The sequence below is a fragment of the Microcaecilia unicolor genome, chromosome 14, assembly GCF_901765095.1.
Source record: "Microcaecilia unicolor chromosome 14, aMicUni1.1, whole genome shotgun sequence".
Taxonomy (NCBI): Eukaryota; Metazoa; Chordata; class Amphibia; order Gymnophiona; family Siphonopidae; genus Microcaecilia; species Microcaecilia unicolor.
This window is the reverse complement of record NC_044044.1, coordinates 49,248,665-49,268,685: the sequence shown is the minus strand read 5'-3', so window position 1 is coordinate 49,268,685 and position 20,021 is coordinate 49,248,665. Positions and strand designations below refer to the sequence as shown.

Here is a 20,021-nt window from a genome sequence, read left to right as displayed (position 1 = left end):
CAAAAAGCCGACTAAAAACGAAGGCTCTTCTTTTCTGGGGCACAGAACCGCTGTAAACAGCCGCTCTTGACCGCGGAAAAAAGAAGACTGAAGCGGGAGTATCGCGCTACGAGCGGGAAGATGGCCGTGCATGCGCGGCGTGCGCACCCACGCGCTCGAAGGCTTTAGCAACCTTTGTTGCTAGGAAGGTTTTCCGGACCTGGGGCTGCCGTGGACGTCACCCACATGTGAGAACAAGCAGCCTGCTTGTCCTCGGAGAATCAAAGACTTAACTGGAATACATCATAGCCTTGAGTACCTGCATGGTATATGGTGACAGATATTTCTACCATTACTCTCAGATATGTACCAAGCATGTTCAAATTCTGTTATACTACTGTTTCAGCTATTGTCAATATTCTTTTTTTTTTTTTTTTTAACAAGACAAACATTTAACCCATGTCTTACCACCCAGCTTTGTAACAATTCACACAGCCACAGAAATGCATGACACCATTGCACAACAACATCTAGAGTTCCTATAATCACCAATTTAGATCTGCTCTGTGCAAGTTACTGCAGTGCTTGGAAGCCTGATGTGGTCACACCACTGCTACCTGGGTTGTAACCATGGCTGCTCCGGACACATGAACACAGCTTCTTAGGAAGCCTGATACCATCCTAGCGCAGCTGATATGGTGATAATAGACACCGCATGCAGGTTAACCCACTTCTGTTAGCTATAATCCAACAGAAGCAGAATAGCCTTTTGCTGCTGCACACCACGGCTGTTTGGTTGTCCCCCACCTTCCCCTCCCACAGCTGCCTTATTCTGAACACGTTTTAAATTGTCACCACATCTGCTGTTACTTTATTCCAATTCAACTATAAAAATTGTATGTACGCTGGAGTATAAGCATTCAATCACAACACCAACCTTAAATCACACAAATATGAAGAAGATGGACCATATAATCAGAAAGAATCAGCGAAATACTTAGACCTCCAGCCAAGTATAAACACCCAAATTAAATCACAAGCTGTGCCCCGTTTAGTGGGAAAAAAAAAAGTGTACTTATCTTCACAGTGAATTCAAACCGACCTTCCTTAAAACAACTTTCAGAGCTCTTCAGTGTAGGTAGTTTGTGATTTAATTTGACCAATGATTACATCTAACAAAGTGTAAGAGTTTGGCTAATTCTGATTAAGATGGTCCGTCTTCTTCATATAATTTTTGTAATTTAAGGTTGGTGTTGTAAATGAATTATGTTATTCCATACATCTACAGCTCTCTCAGTAGAGAGAGCATCTTTCAAGATTCTTTCTATCGTTTCCCCTGCATCTTTATATGACCCCTTGTCATCCCCTGAATGCAGGACCTATCTATCAGAGGGGGAACCAGCAAGGCCATTTGGAATGGACCTCACATAGATAAGGGCTACCATAGCAAATATATCATTATTAAAAAACATTAACATAATAGAAGTTTAAGGCAAAAGACACCCACCTACCCAACAATCCTTTTACTGTCAAGTGTAATTAATATATATTGAGTGTGCTGAAGTAAACTAAAAAAGAAAAAACACATAAAATATGTATGATATATTTCTATTGGTTTCTCTTTTGCATTATATTTTATATGCTTTCTATATGTTTTCAGTCCAGTACAGATGTCTATTATTTTATTTTAATATCATAGGTTTTTGTTTGGGATATTGGTGTTATATTACAATATATTTTCTCTCTCATTGATTTTATATTAATGTTATTTCATATTTTATGTTGAAATCTCTGCATATGTACACATACATGTTTATATGTGATTGTTTGATAATATTATTTTAAATCAGATGCATATGTATATAACAAACAATATATATATATATATATATACTTTATTTATATTATTTTATTATCTCTTTTGTAGCCCCTGAAGCAGCCCTGTTGGGCGAAACACGGCCTGTGTCGGACTGTTTATGTGTATATATATTTTTTTTAAAATTGGTTCTTAACAATATATTACGTTTGTCTTTTAACGATCTGCTCTGTTCATTTTCCATCTTGGAGTTTGCAGACCGTCTGCCTTTGTGCTTTCTTGGACCTTCACCAAAATATGGAAATTATATGAACAGTTTCATGAACAGGATCACTCACCACTGGGGGGGGGGGGGGGGGGGGGAGGGGGGGGAGGGAGGGGGGGTAAAGTTGTGGAAAATGGGGATTACTTTTTAAGAAGCTGTTTGTAAAGTTTGGATTTGAGTGTACTTTGACTTGTTATCAATAAAAACTTCTAAAAAAAAATTCCCTCCCAAAATTTATCAGGGTGGAAGAATCATTTAAGCTCTTTCGTAAGGCCTTAAAAACCTATTTTTTGAAAAAGCTTTTGAAATATAACGTTATCTATCTAGAGAACCATTCAAGAAAGAAAATATCTCTATTAAATAGGGGATATATACTACCAAAGGAAATAGTATGACTGATGTGATGTGAATGATTGATATAATTAATTGTTTTTGTCCTCTTTGGTATGGAAGTTTTTGTTAGTGCTGTCCTATCACAAAATGGATTTCTTAATTTTGTAAGTTGGAATTTCATTGTATGTTATTTGTATATTTTTAAGATGTAAACCGTTCTGATTTGCCATGCAATAAGTGACAGTATAGTAAATAAATAAATGATTATTCTGCACCTTTTTTTGGGAGGGGGGGGGGGGGGGGTCACGGGCACAAAAAAACTGGGAAGCACTGCTTTAGAGCTTGGAGGCAGGCACAAAACTGGCTCCCACAGCAGCTGAAGCAGTACTCACAGCTCCAGAGGGATGAAGTGCGAGTCTCACTGAACTCCAGCTACACAACCCCCCTCCTCCCCCAAAGGGTTGATGCTGGGTCTTCAGAGGGCATTATAATACTTTGGTGAGATTAGAGATTTAGGCGCTCATGATCAAAAGCAAACACCGGCACTAGAGGCTGTTAGCGCCATACTAGCATCGGCGTTTGCTACCGCCCCATGAGCCCTCGAGCGCGTGAAACAACGCGCTCGAGGGATCTTTGCGCAAGTAGCATGCAAATGCATGCTAAACAGGGCTCAGCGCATTCATCCCCAATAATCAGCAACCAGCGCGCCAAAGATTGGGTCGCTGGCCACAGCAAACCCTACGCCAGCTCCGAGCTGGAATTAGGGTTTGCCAATCGTTGGGAAGGAATGGTGAGCCCTGTCCAGCATGCAATGGGCGGGGCTGGGCACCGCCATTTTGCGGTGGCGTCAACAGAAGGAAGAGGAGAGAGGCAGGCTGCGTCCCTCCTCCAACGAAAGGTAGGGGGGCCGGGAGGGGAGGTTGTCCTTACTACTACTTATCCTCATGCTGGACCACCAGGGATCGTTCGGAAAACACTGGGGTGGGGGGGAGTTGGGGTGGGCTGGAGGTCCACCGGACCTCCAGCCCCCCCCCCCCCCCCCCCCCCCGTCGCTCACTGGGTGGGTGGGTGGGTGGTTTGGCCGGCGGCCACTTGACATTTTCAGGGGGGTTGGGGGGGGGGGGGGGTTGGAGACCCACCGGATCTCCAGGCCTCCCTGAACCTGGGGGGGGGGGGGGGGGGGGATCGTCGGGGGGACTGGAGGTCCGTTGGATCTTCAGCCCCCGTTGCTCGGGGCAGGGATAGAAAGGGCCTGGTGGTCCCATGGACCTCCAGCCCTGTTAATCATGAGGGTTTGACAGGTTTGGGCTTTTGACAGCCCCAACCTGTCAAACAAGTGCGGGAGGATTGTGCTGAGCGCATGCTCGGCACAATTCGCCCGCACTTGTACCCCATGATCAGAGATAATTGCGCTGCTTAAATTTGCATGCATTATCTCTGATCATCGGTGCGATAAAGCCCCACGCTGTTCCAGTGCTATTTATGGAGCGCTGTTTGGAACAGCGCAGGGCTTTTGATCATGAGGGTGTTAGTTTGGTTTAAAAACTTTGAGCTCCTTCCCTTGAAGCATAAAAATGTCCACAACAACAGATTACAAAAAGAAGAGGAGAAAAATAAGAACAGTGAGAGCTTAGAAGCAATTAGAACGTGGTAACAGCAAAAAGACAAACCACAAACAATAAAACTCAAAAGTTTACCAGTCATTAGTGAGAGCTCAGGAAAAGAGTGAGCACAAAGGCATGCCTCGAGTGAGACAGATTCCACATAAAACAAAGTAAGAAACATATCAAGGATATCTATAAAAGGCACTAAAATAAAGGGAACGGGATTCGTAGTCGATGCTCCAGCTCACAGTTTTAAATGGGACACCAAAACAGTCTCTGCCTACCATTGGCTTTTCCATCAGTACTAGCTCCATCACCCGACATCTTGGCTTCTGGCTCTTCTCTGGTTTAGTATTTTTTTTTATCCGCACGCAACTGAAATCAACATTTTGAATAAAATCAGATCAACATGGTAAAAAAACGTTTCCCGTTTCCAAAATTAGAAAAACAGCTGATAACAGGAACAAGAAACCAGATATGAAAGCATGCCAGTTAAAGATGTAATCAAAATGTTCCTTCCCAGATAGTTACAAGTCTATAACTGCCATTCTTCCTCCTCATCCTGTCCTGTGTATGTGTAATAACCCTAGACCCTCCTCTCCTTTATTTTCCTAATAACTTTCATTCTATAACTCAGAACAAAGGCTGTGGCTATAAACATAAACAGGAAGTGTACACCGAGTTTAATACCCCCAAGGCTTATTGACAACCCCCACGGGCATCAGCCTCCAATTTTAAGAGAAACACCAGAGAACAGAAGGCACTGGTTAATTAATTAATTTTAAAAGCCAAAAGGAAGAAAGTAGAAAGACTGAAGGGCTCACTTCCTTTCACCTGCTGGAGAGTGAGGGCCAGATGCACTAAACTTAATGAGCCAGCAATGTGGTTTTTAAACTGGTTCTAGCCAGTTTAGCACGCAAGTAGTAAACCAGGACATGCACAAAAGGGTTCTGAGCCATTTTCCTGTCACGGTAGCAACTAACGAAAAAGGAATGCAAATGAGCTAATTTTTATTACAATGTGAATGCGATGTACTACCGTTTCCGACCCCATGCACAAAAGCAGTCCCTACCTTTACCGTGGAAATTTTAACGTAAGATGTGGACCTGCCGGTTCTTCATTATTGCAAGTAGGAGAAGGGGAGAAACAAGGCAGGGAAGATGGAGCACAAAAAAAAAATAGTATAACAGCTTACACGCAGCTTCTTTGCGTGTATGAAAGCCGTGCCACATATGTTTCTTTTTCAAATTACATTTACTGGCAAGAAATTGGAGGGGGGGGGGGGGGGGGGAGTAATGGTGACTTACCAAAAATGCAAGGAAGTTAAGGGTCCATCAAAGAAACAGTGTCTGTGGGACATGGGCTTGGTTCCACCCCCAGCTGTTCCTGCTGCTTCCTTCTATTGGCTGGCTGACTGACATCCTAGAACGCCCATCTCCCTGAAGATGGACTCTCATTGGCTGGCTGCTGTCCCAACTCCTCCTCCTTGCAGGGCTTCCCTGATGGCATCACTTCAGAGGTGTGAACTGATAGGATCCAAACTTCCTGGTGTCCCCCTCCACAGAGAGGGACTAAACCAATTGGACAGCATCAACCTGGGATGTCCCGCCCACTCATACTGGAGGGGGACACCAGGAAGTTCGGATCCAATCAGTTCACAAGCTCTAAAGTGATGTAATCAGGGATGCCCTGCAGGGAGTAGGAGCTGGGACAGCAGCCAGCCAATGAGAGTCCAACTTCAGGGAGATGGGCGTTCTAGGATGTCAGCCAGGCAATAGAAGGAAGCAGCAGGAACAGCTGGGGGTGGAACCAAGCCCTGATGCTGCTGATTCCTCACAGAAGAGAGCGGAGAGCAGCAGAGCGAGGTTTTTCTCACTTTTTCCCAGCAGCCGGAAGCACGGAGCTGCAATACAGGTATGCCCATCCAAAAAAAAAGTGTTTTTGTGTCTGCCAAAAAAAAAAGTATGTCCATCCAAAAAAAAAGTGTTTTTGTGTCTGCCAAAAAAAAAAAAGGGGTAAGTCTACTGCTATTTTTTATTTTAGTTACATTTGTACCCCGCGCTTTCCCACTCATGGCAGGCTCAATGCGGCTTACATGCTATCATAGACGCAGCTTGTCTGTGTGTATGAGAGCCGTCTGTAGCATGCGCAGAGCAGCCACACATAGCAATTGACTGTTCTGCGCATGCTCAGTTCACCAACTTGCTTCCCCCATATCGCATGCAAATGAGCTGGGTCACAAAAGCAATGAGCAGCTCATTTGCATGCGATTTTCTTAGTGAATCCCTCTGTGTTTCTAAATCGGTAAATTTTTACCGATTTGGAAACGCAGACAGATCCTTAACGGGACCTTTGTGCATCTGGCTCTGAGAATACTGAATCTCACTCTAGCTAACCAGGGCTCTTATTGGCTCTCAGGAGAGTCAGAATTCTCAGTCTCCACCTGCTGGAAGGAGCGAACAATCCATCAGTCGCTTTCTGGGCCGGTCTGGAGGGACACTAAGGAAACATATTTAAAGCATTCACACACATAAGATACAAACAGAAAATGTAGTACAGATGGGACACGAAACACATTTGTTACCGGGGTGGGGAGACCACACAAACACGCTGATCTCATAAAGTATTCTTCACTTCTGGGTTGTCAGAAAAATCTTCTAAGAAAGTTAAACAGTGCAGAAAATAGCTGCTCATCTGATTTTTTTTTCTGCCTGCAAAAATGACAGTATCCCCCTTGTTAGATTACACTGGTTTGATATAAGAGCAAAAGCGGAGTGCAGACGCACAAAACTCAAAGTACTGGATTTCAGAAGTACTGATTTTGTTAAAATGGGGGAATACTTGAAGAAAGAGCTGATGGCTTGGGTAGGCACAGGTGAAGTGGAAGTGCAGTGGTCCAAGCTGAAAGCTGCTATAAATATGGCAACAGATCTTTATACAAGGAAAGTAAACAAAAAAAAGAGAAACAGGAAGCCTCTATGGTTCTCCATACAAGTGGTTGAAAAAATAAGAGCAAAAGAAGCTTTGTTCAAGAAATACAGAAGAACGCAAAAAGGATCAAGGCAAAGATTACCGAATTAAAAATAAAGAAGCAAAGAAGGAAATACATCCAGCGAAAGCATAGGTAGAAGAAAAAATGGCTAAAGATGTAGAGGTGAAAAGATCTTTTTCCGATATATGTCACACCTCTCACCGCGCCCTTGACGGGGTCCTCCGGCAGCGCAGGAATTCCCAGCCGTTAGTGATAGCGCTGTGCAGCGCTACTGACGTCCTCAAGGTGCGCTGCTCTTTCCATCTTCAGCACTTCCCCCCGCGTTCCTGGGTGCGTCGATTGGGCGACGCCTGACGCTGCATCAGAATTGCCGACCCGCCTCCCTGCTCCTCTGGGATTGGCCCTTCCCATGGGCAGCTTCCGGGTTGCTCTCTTTCCGTGCCTCCTTAACCTGTCCCTGTCTCTCTGATGCTCCACTCCCATTTGGGGGCCTGTCTTCACCTCTCTCTCTCTTGTCCTATTGGGCAGCTCTTCCTCCCAGTTGATTCCTTCTGACGTCAGATGCCAGTATTTCTGGTGAGCTCTTCTCTGCCTCGGGACTTCAGCTTCTACTTTGGTAACTCTACTCTTCGTTGTGCTTTTGTTCTCTTTATTTTTCCTGGATATTGGTTCTCTGTCAGTCCCTGGATACCTCCCTTGTCTGCTGCCTGCCTGTTTGATGCTGCCTGCACCTGGACCACTCTTGTCTGCTGCCTGCCTGACGCTGCCTGTACCTGGACCACTGTCTGCTGCCTGCCTGTACCTGGACCACTCTTTGTCTGCTGCCTGTCTGACTCTCTTGGCACCCTTCTTGCAGCCTCTTCTTGCAAGTCCTGCCAGCCGCCTGCACCTGGGGCTCAACCTCCGGGGAACGGCGGTCACCGCAGGTGAAGCACAGGGTTGCCCGACCGCCAAGCAGAGCCCGGGTCCGCTTCTCCGAACTCTGCAGAAGTCTCGCGAGTCTGCCATTGGAAGTCTCGGCGGCCATTTTGAACAGTGATCCGGCAGCGGGGGAGCGTCAGTGCCAACAGCGGGCAGGCAGGACCAAGGATCTTTCCTGCCTGCCCAAAAGAATTGGTTACACAACCTGGGTGGATGAAGGAGGGGCAGGTGAGAGAGCAGGGTCGTTGGACATGGGTGGCTGGAGAGGGGGGCAGGGGGAGAGTAGGGTCGCTGGACATGGGTGGCTGGAGGATGGGCAGGGGAGAGGAGGGTCGTTGGACATGGGTGGCTGCAGGGGGAGAGCAGGGTCGCTAGACATGGGTGGCTGCAGGGGGGGCCAGGGGGAGAGGAGGGTCGTTGTTTGATGCGCCGCTCCCTGCCACTTGCTCCGCATGTTTCCCTATTCCTCCCCCTGCCTGGGAATCAGCTGTGAGTGACGTCAGCCTGGGTGGCTGGAGGGGGAGCAGGGGAGAGGAGGGTCGCTGGGCATGGGTGGCTGGAGGGAGGGAGGGAGGGGGTGAAGGGGGTCCTGAGACCAGAGAGGTGGGGGTTGAAGGGGGGCCTCAAACCATAAAGGGAGAGGGAGGGGGAGGGGGGCACACACTCTCTCTCTCTCACATACTGTCTCTCTGACACACTATCACACTCTCCTCTCACACACACTCTCTCTCTCAAACATACACTCCGAGGAAAACCTTGCTAGCGCCCGTTTCATTTCTGACAAACGGGCCTTTTTTTTACTAGTTTATAAGAAAGTATATGGAAAAGCACTAAAATATACGGTAAACTGGATTGTTGAACAGCAGGTTCAAAACTTTACATGATTTCCCAGATCCCAAGGAAGCTCATTTCAAAAGAACATCCTCCAGTGGGGTTTTCATACCTGTCATCTGCGGCTTGGAATGCACTTCCATATCAAATTAGGAAGCTTCAGAATTATTTATTTGTAGCATTTGTATCCCACATTTTCCAACCAATTTGCAGGCTCAATGTGGCTTACATTTGCCATAATGGCTGTTGCCATTTCCGGGTAGCAGAATTACAAATGATATTGCGTTAAGGTGCATACATTCTTGGTAACATACATGGAACAGATCATGGTATAAATATATACCATGTGCATATATACATGGTAAGGAAGAATACATTATGGTACTGCATGAAGGTTCCTGAGTACTAAATTGGATTGTATCATCAACTATGGAGAGACCATAGTCGACATATGGATTAAAGTGGTGGTGCTTGTTTGTTATTTTGCATTTGAATGTTTGATGGTTTAGTTATGTGATTTTGATGTTCTTCCCAGGGGATGCCTGGTTCTTTTAAATCTTGTAATCCTCATAGAACTATATGGTATAGGCAGAATATAAGAATCTTATGTAATGTAAAGGGTACAAAGCCAGAGGAACAGACTATAAAAACAGGCATTAAATAAAGCAGAAGAAAAACAATTCAAAAGAAAAAACCTTGGATCCCAAAGGCACATCACAAGTTTAACTCAAACCATCAAGGTGTAGTCACTCACCTATTCTCGTTCCAGAGATGCCAACCCTGAATTTCAAATGGCTCAGTGCTGTAAATAATGTGGGTAAACAAAGCATATTTTAATTTTAAATACTCTATTCTTTCACACCCCTTCTTCCCCAGCCCAAAATTGAAAATTTCTCAAAATAAATCCACTCCCTCCCAAAGATTCCAAACTTAATCACTTATGGAAATACTTTAATTTTTTTTATGTGCAGTTAAATCACACTGAGGTCTGAAAGCTCATAGGAAACAGATCAACAGAGAGATGCCCTTCTCTCCTACTTAAAGGAAGATTTAGATGGAAGAAAACAACCAACTTTAACAATATCAGAGAACAGTCTCTTAGAACCAACAAGGCAACCACTATGGCTTGTCAGAAAATAAAGCTCTCCGATAATCAAGTCCAAATACCAAAGTACCTGTCTCAAGTTGTAGTGAAACCAAAACAGAGTTTACTTCCTTTGGTTTTGCTATGACTTGGTCTGTCTACAACACACCACCTAGTTCAGCAGTATCTACTTTCTAGCCCTCAAGACCAACAAACAGTTACAATTTTCAGGATATACCTAATGAATATGTAAGTGGTCAGTGGTCTTCAACTTAAAGTACATAAGGTTAGACCTAAAAATCTAAATGTGTACACCTGGAAAAAAGGTGATAAGCAAAAATACAACAAATCATTTAAATATCTCCTTGGTATAAATGCACAAGAGGTAGGCCTCTTTCAACTGAAACAAAGCTCTTGGAATGAGGAGTCATAATATAAGGCTGAAAGGGAGTAGACTCAGGAGTAATCTAAGGCAACATGAAAAGGATTATTGATGTGCATTACAGCTTCTCAGTGGATGTGGTGGACATGAAGACTATCTTAATTCAAGAAAACACGGGGCATGCACACAGGATCTCTGAAGGGGAGGAAGAGATTTAGAGCTTAGTGGTTGGTATAAATGGACAGACTGATAGGCTACACATTCTTTACCATCATTGATTATGCTTCTAGGAGGTAAGCACATACAGTGGAGGTAATGAATATGCATTGGAGAGATCTGCATGCATATAAGGGATATTGGGAAACTTAACTATAGTGGCTCTCGAGAACTGCCACTGAATATAACTGTTCTAGTTAATGAATTTAAAACAAACAAAAAAAATCTTACAGATTTGAACAACTGCCCCCACTTCTGAAGGGATATACTTTATTTCACAAAGAAATCTGCCACTTTTCCCACCTACTTTGGTCTCAAAGCAAGAAAATAAATGTCTTCATTCAGTCCTGCTTTTCAGATTGTAGCAGTGTACTCCAAAACTTTCCTCAGCCTCTCTGCAAGTCTGCCAATTCTAACTACATTAACAAACACGTTTAAGACAAACACAATTATCATGTGTTTACAGCAAATTTATTTTGCCCTTAATCTGAAGAACACTCTTCAATTTTGCAAGCTCCTGTACTGCAGTAGTTCACATTGTCAATCCTTTAAAACGTATTCATCTGCAAAGATATCAGTTTCCTTGAAAGTCAATACAGTTACCAGAACCCGGCTTATTATTTACTCACAGATTTTTCTTTTACTCTTAAGAAAATATTAAACACACATTTTAATAGTATTGTTCATTTCACATAACTGTCGGAGCAACACTTAAAAAAAAAAAAAGTGACTCTCACTGGATGACAGCAATAAAGATAGCCAGAAGTTTACATTATACGTTTTTTAAGTTATCACAATGTCCATGATGATAAAAGAACTGTCAATTTGCTTTTCCTCTGCAAAGGACGATAGACTGCACTATTTTGACATGATCGCCTCTCCCCCAAATCTTGGTTGAAAGCAAAATGTTCGCAAAAACCCCCAACCTGTCCTCCAACCACAGGATTTTTTTTAACAGACTATCTTTAGTATAATAACACAAAGATTGTTATTTTGCCTTGAACAGGTGGGAATCTGTCTTGAAAACTCTACAGAAGAAGAAGAAAAGCCGAGCAAACTGTACGGCTCTGGCCAGAGCGCAACACGTTCCCCCCACAGGATTACACTGTAATTTTAGAAGCGATGATCTGGTGCTGGTGACACAATAAGAAAAAAAAAAAAAACATAACATATATAGGGAAGAGCAGTGAGGGGAAATGGACATTGCCAGGGAACAGGCACAAAAGCTTAGCACTTGGCCTTGATGGTCAGATGCGGAGGAACGGAATTTGGGATTTTTAAAGCTATAGAAGGGAAAAGCTTAGCACTTGGCCTTGATGGTCAGATGCAGAGGAACGGAATTTGGGATTTTTAAAGCTATAGAAGGGAAAAGCTTAGCACTTGGCCTTGATGGTCAGATGCAGAGGAACGGAATTTGGGATTTTTAAAGCTATAGAAGGGAAAAGCTTAGCACTTGGCCTTGATGGTCAGATGCGAAGGAACGGAATTTGGGATTTTTTAAGCTATAGAAGGGAAAAGCTTAGCACTTGGCCTTGATGGGCAGATGCGGAGGAACGGAATTTGGGATTTTTAAAGCTATAGAAGGGAAAAGCTTAGCACTTGGCCTTGATGGTCAGATGCGGAGGAACGGAATTTGGGATTTTTAAAGCTATAGAAGGGAAAAGCTTAGCACTTGGCCTTGATGGTCAGATGCGGAGGAACGGAATTTGGGATTTTTTAAGCTATAGAAGGGAAAAGCTTAGCACTTGGCCTCGATGGTCAGATGCGGAGGAACGGAATTTGGGCTTTTTTAAGCTATAGAAGGGAAAAGCTTAGCACTTGGCCTCGATGGTCAGATGCGGAGGAACGGAATTTGGGCTTTTTAAAGCTATAGAAGGGAAAAGCTTAGCACTTGGCCTTGATGGTCAGATGCGGAGGAACGGAATTTGGGATTTTTTAAGCTATAGAAGGGAAAAGCTTAGCACTTGGCCTCGATGGTCAGATGCGGAGGAACGGAATTTGGGCTTTTTTAAGCTATAGAAGGGAAAAGCTTAGCACTTGGCCTCGATGGTCAGATGCGGAGGAACGGAATTTGGGCTTTTTAAAGCTATAGAAGGGAAAAGCTTAGCACTTGGCCTCGATGGTCAGATGCTGAGGAACGGAATTTGGGATTTTTAAAGCTATAGAAGGGAAAAGCTTAGCACTTGGCCTTGATGGTCAGATGCAGAGGAACGGAATTTGGGATTTTTAAAGCTATAGAAGGGAAAAGCTTAGCACTTGGCCTCGATGGTCAGATGCGGAGGAACGGAATTTGGGCTTTTTAAAGCTATAGAAGGGAAAAGCTTAGCACTTGGCCTCGATGGTCAGATGCTGAGGAACGGAATTTGGGATTTTTAAAGCTATAGAAGGGAAAAGCTTAGCACTTGGCCTTGATGGTCAGATGCAGAGGAACGGAATTTGGGATTTTTAAAGCTATAGAAGGGAAAAGCTTAGCACTTGGCCTTGATGGTCAGATGCGGAGGAACGGAATTTGGGATTTTTTTTAAGCTATAGAAGGGAAAAGCTTAGCACTTGGCCTTGATGGTCAGATGCAGAGGAACGGAATTTGGGCTTTTTAAAGCTATAGAAGGGAAAAGCTTAGCACTTGGCCTTGATGGTCAGATGCGGAGGAACGGAATTTGGGCTTTTTAAAGCTATAGAAGGGAAAAGCTTAGCACTTGGCCTTGATGGTCAGATGCGAAGGAACGGAATTTGGGATTTTTTAAGCTATAGAAGGGAAAAGCTTAGCACTTGGCCTTGATGGTCAGATGCGGAGGAACGGAATTTGGGATTTTTAAAGCTATAGAAGGGAAAAGCTTAGCACTTGGCCTCGATGGTCAGATGCTGAGGAACGGAATTTGGGATTTTTTAAGCTATAGAAGAGAAAAGCTTAGCACTTGGCCTTGATGGTCAGATGCGGAGGAACGGAATTTGGGATTTTTTAAGCTATAGAAGAGAAAAGCTTAGCACTTGGCCTTGATGGTCAGATGCGGAGGAACGGAATTTGGGATTTTTTAAGCTATAGAAGGGAAAAGCTTAGCACTTGGCCTTGATGGGCAGATGCGGAGGAACGGAATTTGGGATTTTTAAAGCTATAGAAGGGAAAAGCTTAGCACTTGGCCTTGATGGTCAGATGCGGAGGAATGGAATTTGGGATTTTTTAAGTTATAGAAGGGAAAAGCTTAGCACTTGGCCTCGATGGTCAGATGCGGAGGAACGGAATTTGGGATTTTTTAAGCTATAGAAGGGAAAAGCTTAGCACTTGGCCTCGATGGTCAGATGCGGAGGAACGGAATTTGGGATTTTTTAAGCTATAGAAGGGAAAAGCTTAGCACTTGGCCTTGATGGTCAGATGCGAAGGAACGGAATTAGGGATTTTTAAAGCTATAGAAGGGAAAAGCTTAGCACTTGGCCTTGATGGTCAGATGCGGAGGAACGGAATTAGGGATTTTTAAAGCTATAGAAGGGAAAAGCTTAGCACTTGGCCTTGATGGTCAGATGCGAAGGAACGGAATTTGGGATTTTTAAAGCTATAGAAGGGAAAAGCTTAGCACTTGGCCTTGATGGTCAGATGCGAAGGAACGGAATTAGGGATTTTTAAAGCTATAGAAGGGAAAAGCTTAGCACTTGGCCTTGATGGTCAGATGCGGAGGAACGGAATTTGGGATTTTTAAAGCTATAGAAGGGAAAAGCTTAGCACTTGGCCTTGATGGTCAGATGCGGAGGAATGGAATTTGGGATTTTTTAAGCTATAGAAGGGAAAAGCTTAGCACTTGGCCTTGATGGTCAGATGCGAAGGAACGGAATTTGGGATTTTTTAAGCTATAGAAGGGAAAAGCTTAGCACTTGGCCTCGATGGTCAGATGCGGAGGAACGGAATTTGGGATTTTTTAAGCTATAGAAGGGAAAAGCTTAGCACTTGGCCTTGATGGTCAGATGCGGAGGAACGGAATTTGGGATTTTTTAAGCTATAGAAGGGAAAAGCTTAGCACTTGGCCTCGATGGTCAGATGCGGAGGAACGGAATTTGGGATTTTTTAAGCTATAGAAGGGAAAAGCTTAGCACTTGGCCTTGATGGTCAGATGCGGAGGAACGGAATTTGGGATTTTTAAAGCTATAGAAGGGAAAAGCCCCCCCTCCCCCCGTCAGGAATACAGGAAACGAGACACCTCTGGGCCCGGACTGCGGCGTTTAGGGTTTATGTGTGAGAGTGAGACTGTCAGCCCGGAGTCCTCCACACACACCGAAGGAAAAAAGAGGCCGGGGCCTGGGGCTACGAATTTAACCTCTAGTGTCCCTTTCCCCCTCCCCGTTAATGTCTCTCTCCTTCGGGGAAGGGAAGGTGACGCCACCGGCCGGGGAACAGCGCGAGGCCGCGGGTGCTCACTGGCTGGTCCGGCGCTGATTCCGACCCGTCCGCCGCTTCCAGAGCTCTGGCCGCCATCTTCTCTTCCCTTCGGTGCCGTAAAGTCCAGCAGCTCCTCTTTACGGCAGCGCTGAGAGACGTAAAGCTGGAAGGTAACCAGGGGGGGCTCGAAGAGAGGGAGGAGGGGGAAGAACTGAGGGGAAAGTGAATGGATGAGGCAGAAAGGGAGGGGGAGAAAGTGGGGGAGGGGTGTATAGAAGAGAGCAAATGAGGCAGAAAGAGGAGGAGGTGAAAAGGAGAGTATGTGAAAGAAGGGGGAGAAGGAGGAGGGAAGGAGAAGGGGAGAGGGGGAAAGGAAGAAGTGTGTCAAAGATGGGGGAGGGAGGAGTGTATGAGAAAGAAAGGGGAGGGGGAAGAGGGTTGTGAAGAAAAGGGAGTAAAGAAGGAGTGTATGAGGCAGAAAGGGAACCAGGGGGGCCTCCGAAAGAGGGAGGAGGGGGAAGAACTGAGGGAGGGGGGTGTAAAGAAGAGAGCAAATGAGGCAGAAAGAGGAGAAGGTGAAAAGAAGGAGAGTATGTGAAAGAAGGGGGAGAGGGAGGAGGGAAGGAGAGGGGGAAAGGAAGAAAGGAGTGTGTCAAAGATGGGGGAGGGAGGAGTGTATGAGAAAGAAGGGGGAGGGGGGAAAAGGGAAGAGGGTTGTGAAGAAAAGGGAGTAAAGAAGGAGTGTATGAGGCAGAAAGGGAACCAGGGGGGCCTCCAAGAGAGGGAGGAGGGGGAAGAACTGAGGGGAAAGGGAGGGGGGAGGGGTGTAAAGAAGAGAGCAAATGAGGCAGAAAGAGGAGAAGGTGAAAAGGAGAGTATGTGAAAGAAGGGGGAGAAGGAGGAGGGAAGGAGAAGGGGAGAGGGGGAAAGGAAGAAGTGTGTCAAAGATGGGGGAGGGAGGAGTGTATGAGAAAGAAAGGGGAGGGGGAAGAGGGTTGTGAAGAAAAGGGAGTAAAGAAGAAGTGTATAAGGCAGAAAGGGAACCAGGGGGGCCTCCAAGAGAGGGAGGAGGGGGAAGAACTGAGGGGAAAGGGAGGGGGAGGGGGAGGGGTGTAAAGAAGAGAGCAAATGAGGCAGAAAGAGGAGAAGGTGAAAAGGAGAGTATGTGAAAGAAGGGGGAGAGGGAGGATGGAAGCAGAAGGAGAGGGGGAAAGGAAGAAGTGTTTCAAAGATGGGGGAGGGGGAAGAGGGTTGTGAAGAAAAGGGAGTAAAAGAAGGAGTGTATGAGGCAGAAAGGTAACCAGGGGGGCCTCCAAGAGAGGGAGGAGGGGGAAGAACTGAGGGGAAAGGGAGGGGGAGGGGTGTAAAGAAGAGAGCAAATGAGGCAGAAAGAGGAGAAGGTGAAAAGGAGAGTATGTGAAAGAAGGGGGAGAAGGAGGAGGGAAGCAGAAGGAGAAGGGGAGAGAGGGAAAGGAAGAAGTGTTTCAAAGATGGGGGAGGGGGAAGAGGGTTGTGAAGAAAAGGGAGTAAAAGAAGGAGTGTATGAGGCAGAAAGGGAACCAGGGGGGCCTCCAAGAGAGGGAGGAGGGGGAAGAACTGAGGGGAAAGGGAGGGGGGAGGGGTGTAAAGAAGAGAGCAAATGAGGCAGAAAGAGGAGAAGGTGAAAAGGAGAGTATGTGAAAGAAGGGGGAGAAGGAGGAGGGAAGGAGAAGGGGAGAGGGGGAAAGGAAGAAGTGTGTCAAAGATGGGGGAGGGAGGAGTGTATGAGAAAGAAAGGGGAGGGGGAAGAGGGTTGTGAAGAAAAGGGAGTAAAGAAGAAGTGTATAAGGCAGAAAGGGAACCAGGGGGGCCTCCAAGAGAGGGAGGAGGGGGAAGAACTGAGGGGAAAGGGAGGGGGGAGGGGTGTAAAGAAGAGAGCAAATGAGGCAGAAAGAGGAGAAGGTGAAAAGGAGAGTATGTGAAAGAAGGGGGAGAAGGAGGAGGGAAGGAGAAGGAGAGGGGGAAAGGAAGAAGTGTGTCAAAGATGGGGGAGGGAGGAGTGTATGAGAAAGAAAGGGGAGGGGGAAGAGGGTTGTGAAGAAAAGGGAGTAAAGAAGAAGTGTATAAGGCAGAAAGGGAACCAGGGGGGCCTCCAAGAGAGGGAGGAGGGGGAAGAACTGAGGGGAAAGGGAGGGGGAGGGGGAGGGGTGTAAAGAAGAGAGCAAATGAGGCAGAAAGAGGAGAAGGTGAAAAGGAGAGTATGTGAAAGAAGGGGGAGAGGGAGGATGGAAGCAGAAGGAGAGGGGGGAAAGGAAGAAGTGTTTCAAAGATGGGGGAGGGGGAAGAGGGTTGTGAAGAAAAGGGAGTAAAAGAAGGAGTGTATGAGGCAGAAAGGTAACCAGGGGGGCCTCCAAGAGAGGGAGGAGGGGGAAGAACTGAGGGGAAAGGGAGGGGGGAGGGGTGTAAAGAAGAGAGCAAATGAGGCAGAAAGAGGAGAAGGTGAAAAGGAGAGTATGTGAAAGAAGGGGGAGAAGGAGGAGGGAAGCAGAAGGAGAAGGGGAGAGAGGGAAAGGAAGAAGTGTTTCAAAGATGGGGGAGGGGGAAGAGGGTTGTGAAGAAAAGGGAGTAAAAGAAGGAGTGTATGAGGCAGAAAGGGAACCAGGGGGGCCTCCAAGAGAGGGAGGAGAGTGAAGAACTGAGGGGAAAGGGAGGGGGAGGGGGGAGGGGTGTAAAGAAGAGAGCAAATGAGGCAGAAAGAGGAGAAGGTGAAAAGGAGAGTATGTGAAAGAAGGGGGAGAAGGAGGAGGGAAGGAGAAGGGGAGAGGGGGAAAGGAAGAAGTGTGTCAAAGATGGGGGAGGGAGGAGTGTATGAGAAAGAAAGGGGAGGGGGAAGAGGGTTGTGAAGAAAAGGGAGTAAAAGAAGGAGTGTATGAGGCAGAAAGGGAACCAGGGGGGCCTCCAAGAGAGGGAGGAGAGTGAAGAACTGAGGGGAAAGGGAGGGGGAGGGGGAGGGGTGTAAAGAAGAGAGCAAATGAGGCAGAAAGAGGAGAAGGTGAAAAGGAGAGTATGTGAAAGAAGGAGGAGAAGGAGGAGGGAAGGAGAAGGGGAGAGGGGGAAAGGAAGAAGTGTGTCAAAGATGGGGGAGGGAGGAGTGTATGAGAAAGAAAGGGGAGGGGGAAGAGGGTTGTGAAGAAAAGGGAGTAAAGAAGAAGTGTATAAGGCAGAAAGGGAACCAGGGGGGCCTCCAAGAGAGGGAGGAGGGGGAAGAACTGAGGGGAAAGGGAGGGGGAGGGGGAGGGGTGTAAAGAAGAGAGCAAATGAGGCAGAAAGAGGAGAAGGTGAAAAGGAGAGTATGTGAAAGAAGGGGGAGAGGGAGGATGGAAGCAGAAGGAGAGGGGGAAAGGAAGAAGTGTTTCAAAGATGGGGGAGGGGGAAGAGGGTTGTGAAGAAAAGGGAGTAAAAGAAGGAGTGTATGAGGCAGAAAGGTAACCAGGGGGGCCTCCAAGAGAGGGAGGAGGGGGAAGAACTGAGGGGAAAGGGAGGGGGGAGGGGTGTAAAGAAGAGAGCAAATGAGGCAGAAAGAGGAGAAGGTGAAAAGGAGAGTATGTGAAAGAAGGGGGAGAAGGAGGAGGGAAGCAGAAGGAGAAGGGGAGAGAGGGAAAGGAAGAAGTGTTTCAAAGATGGGGGAGGGGGAAGAGGGTTGTGAAGAAAAGGGAGTAAAAGAAGGAGTGTATGAGGCAGAAAGGGAACCAGGGGGGCCTCCAAGAGAGGGAGGAGAGTGAAGAACTGAGGGGAAAGGGAGGGGGAGGGGGAGGGGTTGTAAAGAAGAGAGCAAATGAGGCAGAAAGAGGAGAAGGTGAAAAGGAGAGTATGTGAAAGAAGGGGGAGAAGGAGGAGGGAAGGAGAAGGGGAGAGGGGGAAAGGAAGAAGTGTGTCAAAGATGGGGGAGGGAGGAGTGTATGAGAAAGAAAGGGGAGGGGGAAGAGGGTTGTGAAGAAAAGGGAGTAAAAGAAGGAGTGTATGAGGCAGAAAGGGAACCAGGGGGGCCTCCAAGAGAGGGAGGAGGGGGATGAACTGAGGGGAAAGGGAATGTATGAGGCAGAAAGAGAGGGGGAGGGGTGTAAAGAAGAGAGCAAATGAGGCAGAAAGGAGAAGGTGAAAAGAAGGAGAGTATGTGAAAGAAGGGGGAGAGGGAGGAGGGAAGCGGAAGGAGAGGGGGAAAGGAAGGAGTGTGTCAAAGATGGGGGAGGGAGGAGTGTATGAGAAAGAAGGGGGAGGGGGGAAAAGGGAAGAGGGTTGTGAAGAAAAGGGAGTAAAGAAGGAGTGTATGAGGCAGAAAGGGAACCAGGGGGTTACCATATGGCTCCAGAAAAAGGAGGACGGATTGAGACAGCCGGGTTTTACTTCCAGGGGCCTCCAAGAGAGGGAGGAGGGGGAAGAACTGAGGGAAAAGGGAATGTATGAGGCAGAAAGGGGAGAGGGAGGAGGGAGTATATGAAGGAGAGGGGGAAAGGAAGGAAGGAGAGTGTCAAAGATGGGGGAGGGAGGAGTGTATGAGAAAGAAAGGGGAGGGGGAAGAGGGTTGTGAAGAAAAGGGAGTAAAGAAGGGAACCAGGGGGGCCTCCAAGAGAGGGAGGAGGGGGAAGAACTGAGGGGAAAGGGAATGTATGAGGCAGAAAGAGAGGGGGAGGGGTGTAAAGAAGAGAGCAAATGAGGCAGAAAGGAGAAGGTGAAAAGAAGGAGAGTATGTGAAAGAAGGGGGAGAGGGAGGGGGAAAGGAAGGAGTGTATGAGAAAGAAGGGGGAGGGGGGAAAAGGGAAGAGGGTTGTGAAGAAAAGGGAGTAAAGAAGGAGTGTATGAGCCAGAAAGGGAGGAGGGAAAGATTCCTGTAAGGAAAGAGAATGGAAGCAAAACAAAACTTAACTTGGTGCTTAAACAGTATTATTATTATTATTTGTTGCATTTGTATCCCATATTTTCCCATCTGTTTGCAGGCTCAATGTGGCTTACATAGTACCATGAAGGCATTCGCCAGCTCCGGTATAGAAACAAATACAGGTTGATGTTATAGTCTTATAAGGTTTATAGATCTAGACAACAGTTATGAATAGTAGAGAAGGAGAACTGTATAGTATACATTATAAGGTTTAAGTTGTGCTGCAGAGATTTAGCCCCTTAAGTTGAGTCCGTAGGGTATGCCTTTTCGAACAGGTGGCTCTTTAATGCTTTCCAGAAATTAAGGTGGTCATATGT

General features: G+C 46.3%; 1 protein-coding gene across 1 annotated transcript in view; it reads right to left on the bottom strand.

Annotated features, from left to right (window-relative positions):
* DCAF8 (DDB1 and CUL4 associated factor 8) overlaps nt 1-14,916 on the bottom strand; it is an 81,937-nt gene extending 67,021 nt beyond the window's left edge. The window contains exons 1-3 of the mRNA XM_030186987.1: nt 14,829-14,916; nt 9,496-9,543; nt 4,282-4,372 (exon numbers count right to left, since the gene is read on the bottom strand). Coding sequence (XP_030042847.1) covers nt 4,282-4,321 — 40 coding nt within the window. The 5' untranslated portion in view covers nt 4,322-4,372; nt 9,496-9,543; nt 14,829-14,916. The remainder of the gene's footprint in view (nt 1-4,281; nt 4,373-9,495; nt 9,544-14,828) is intronic.
* Nucleotides 14,917-20,021: the final 5,105 nt, after the last annotated feature.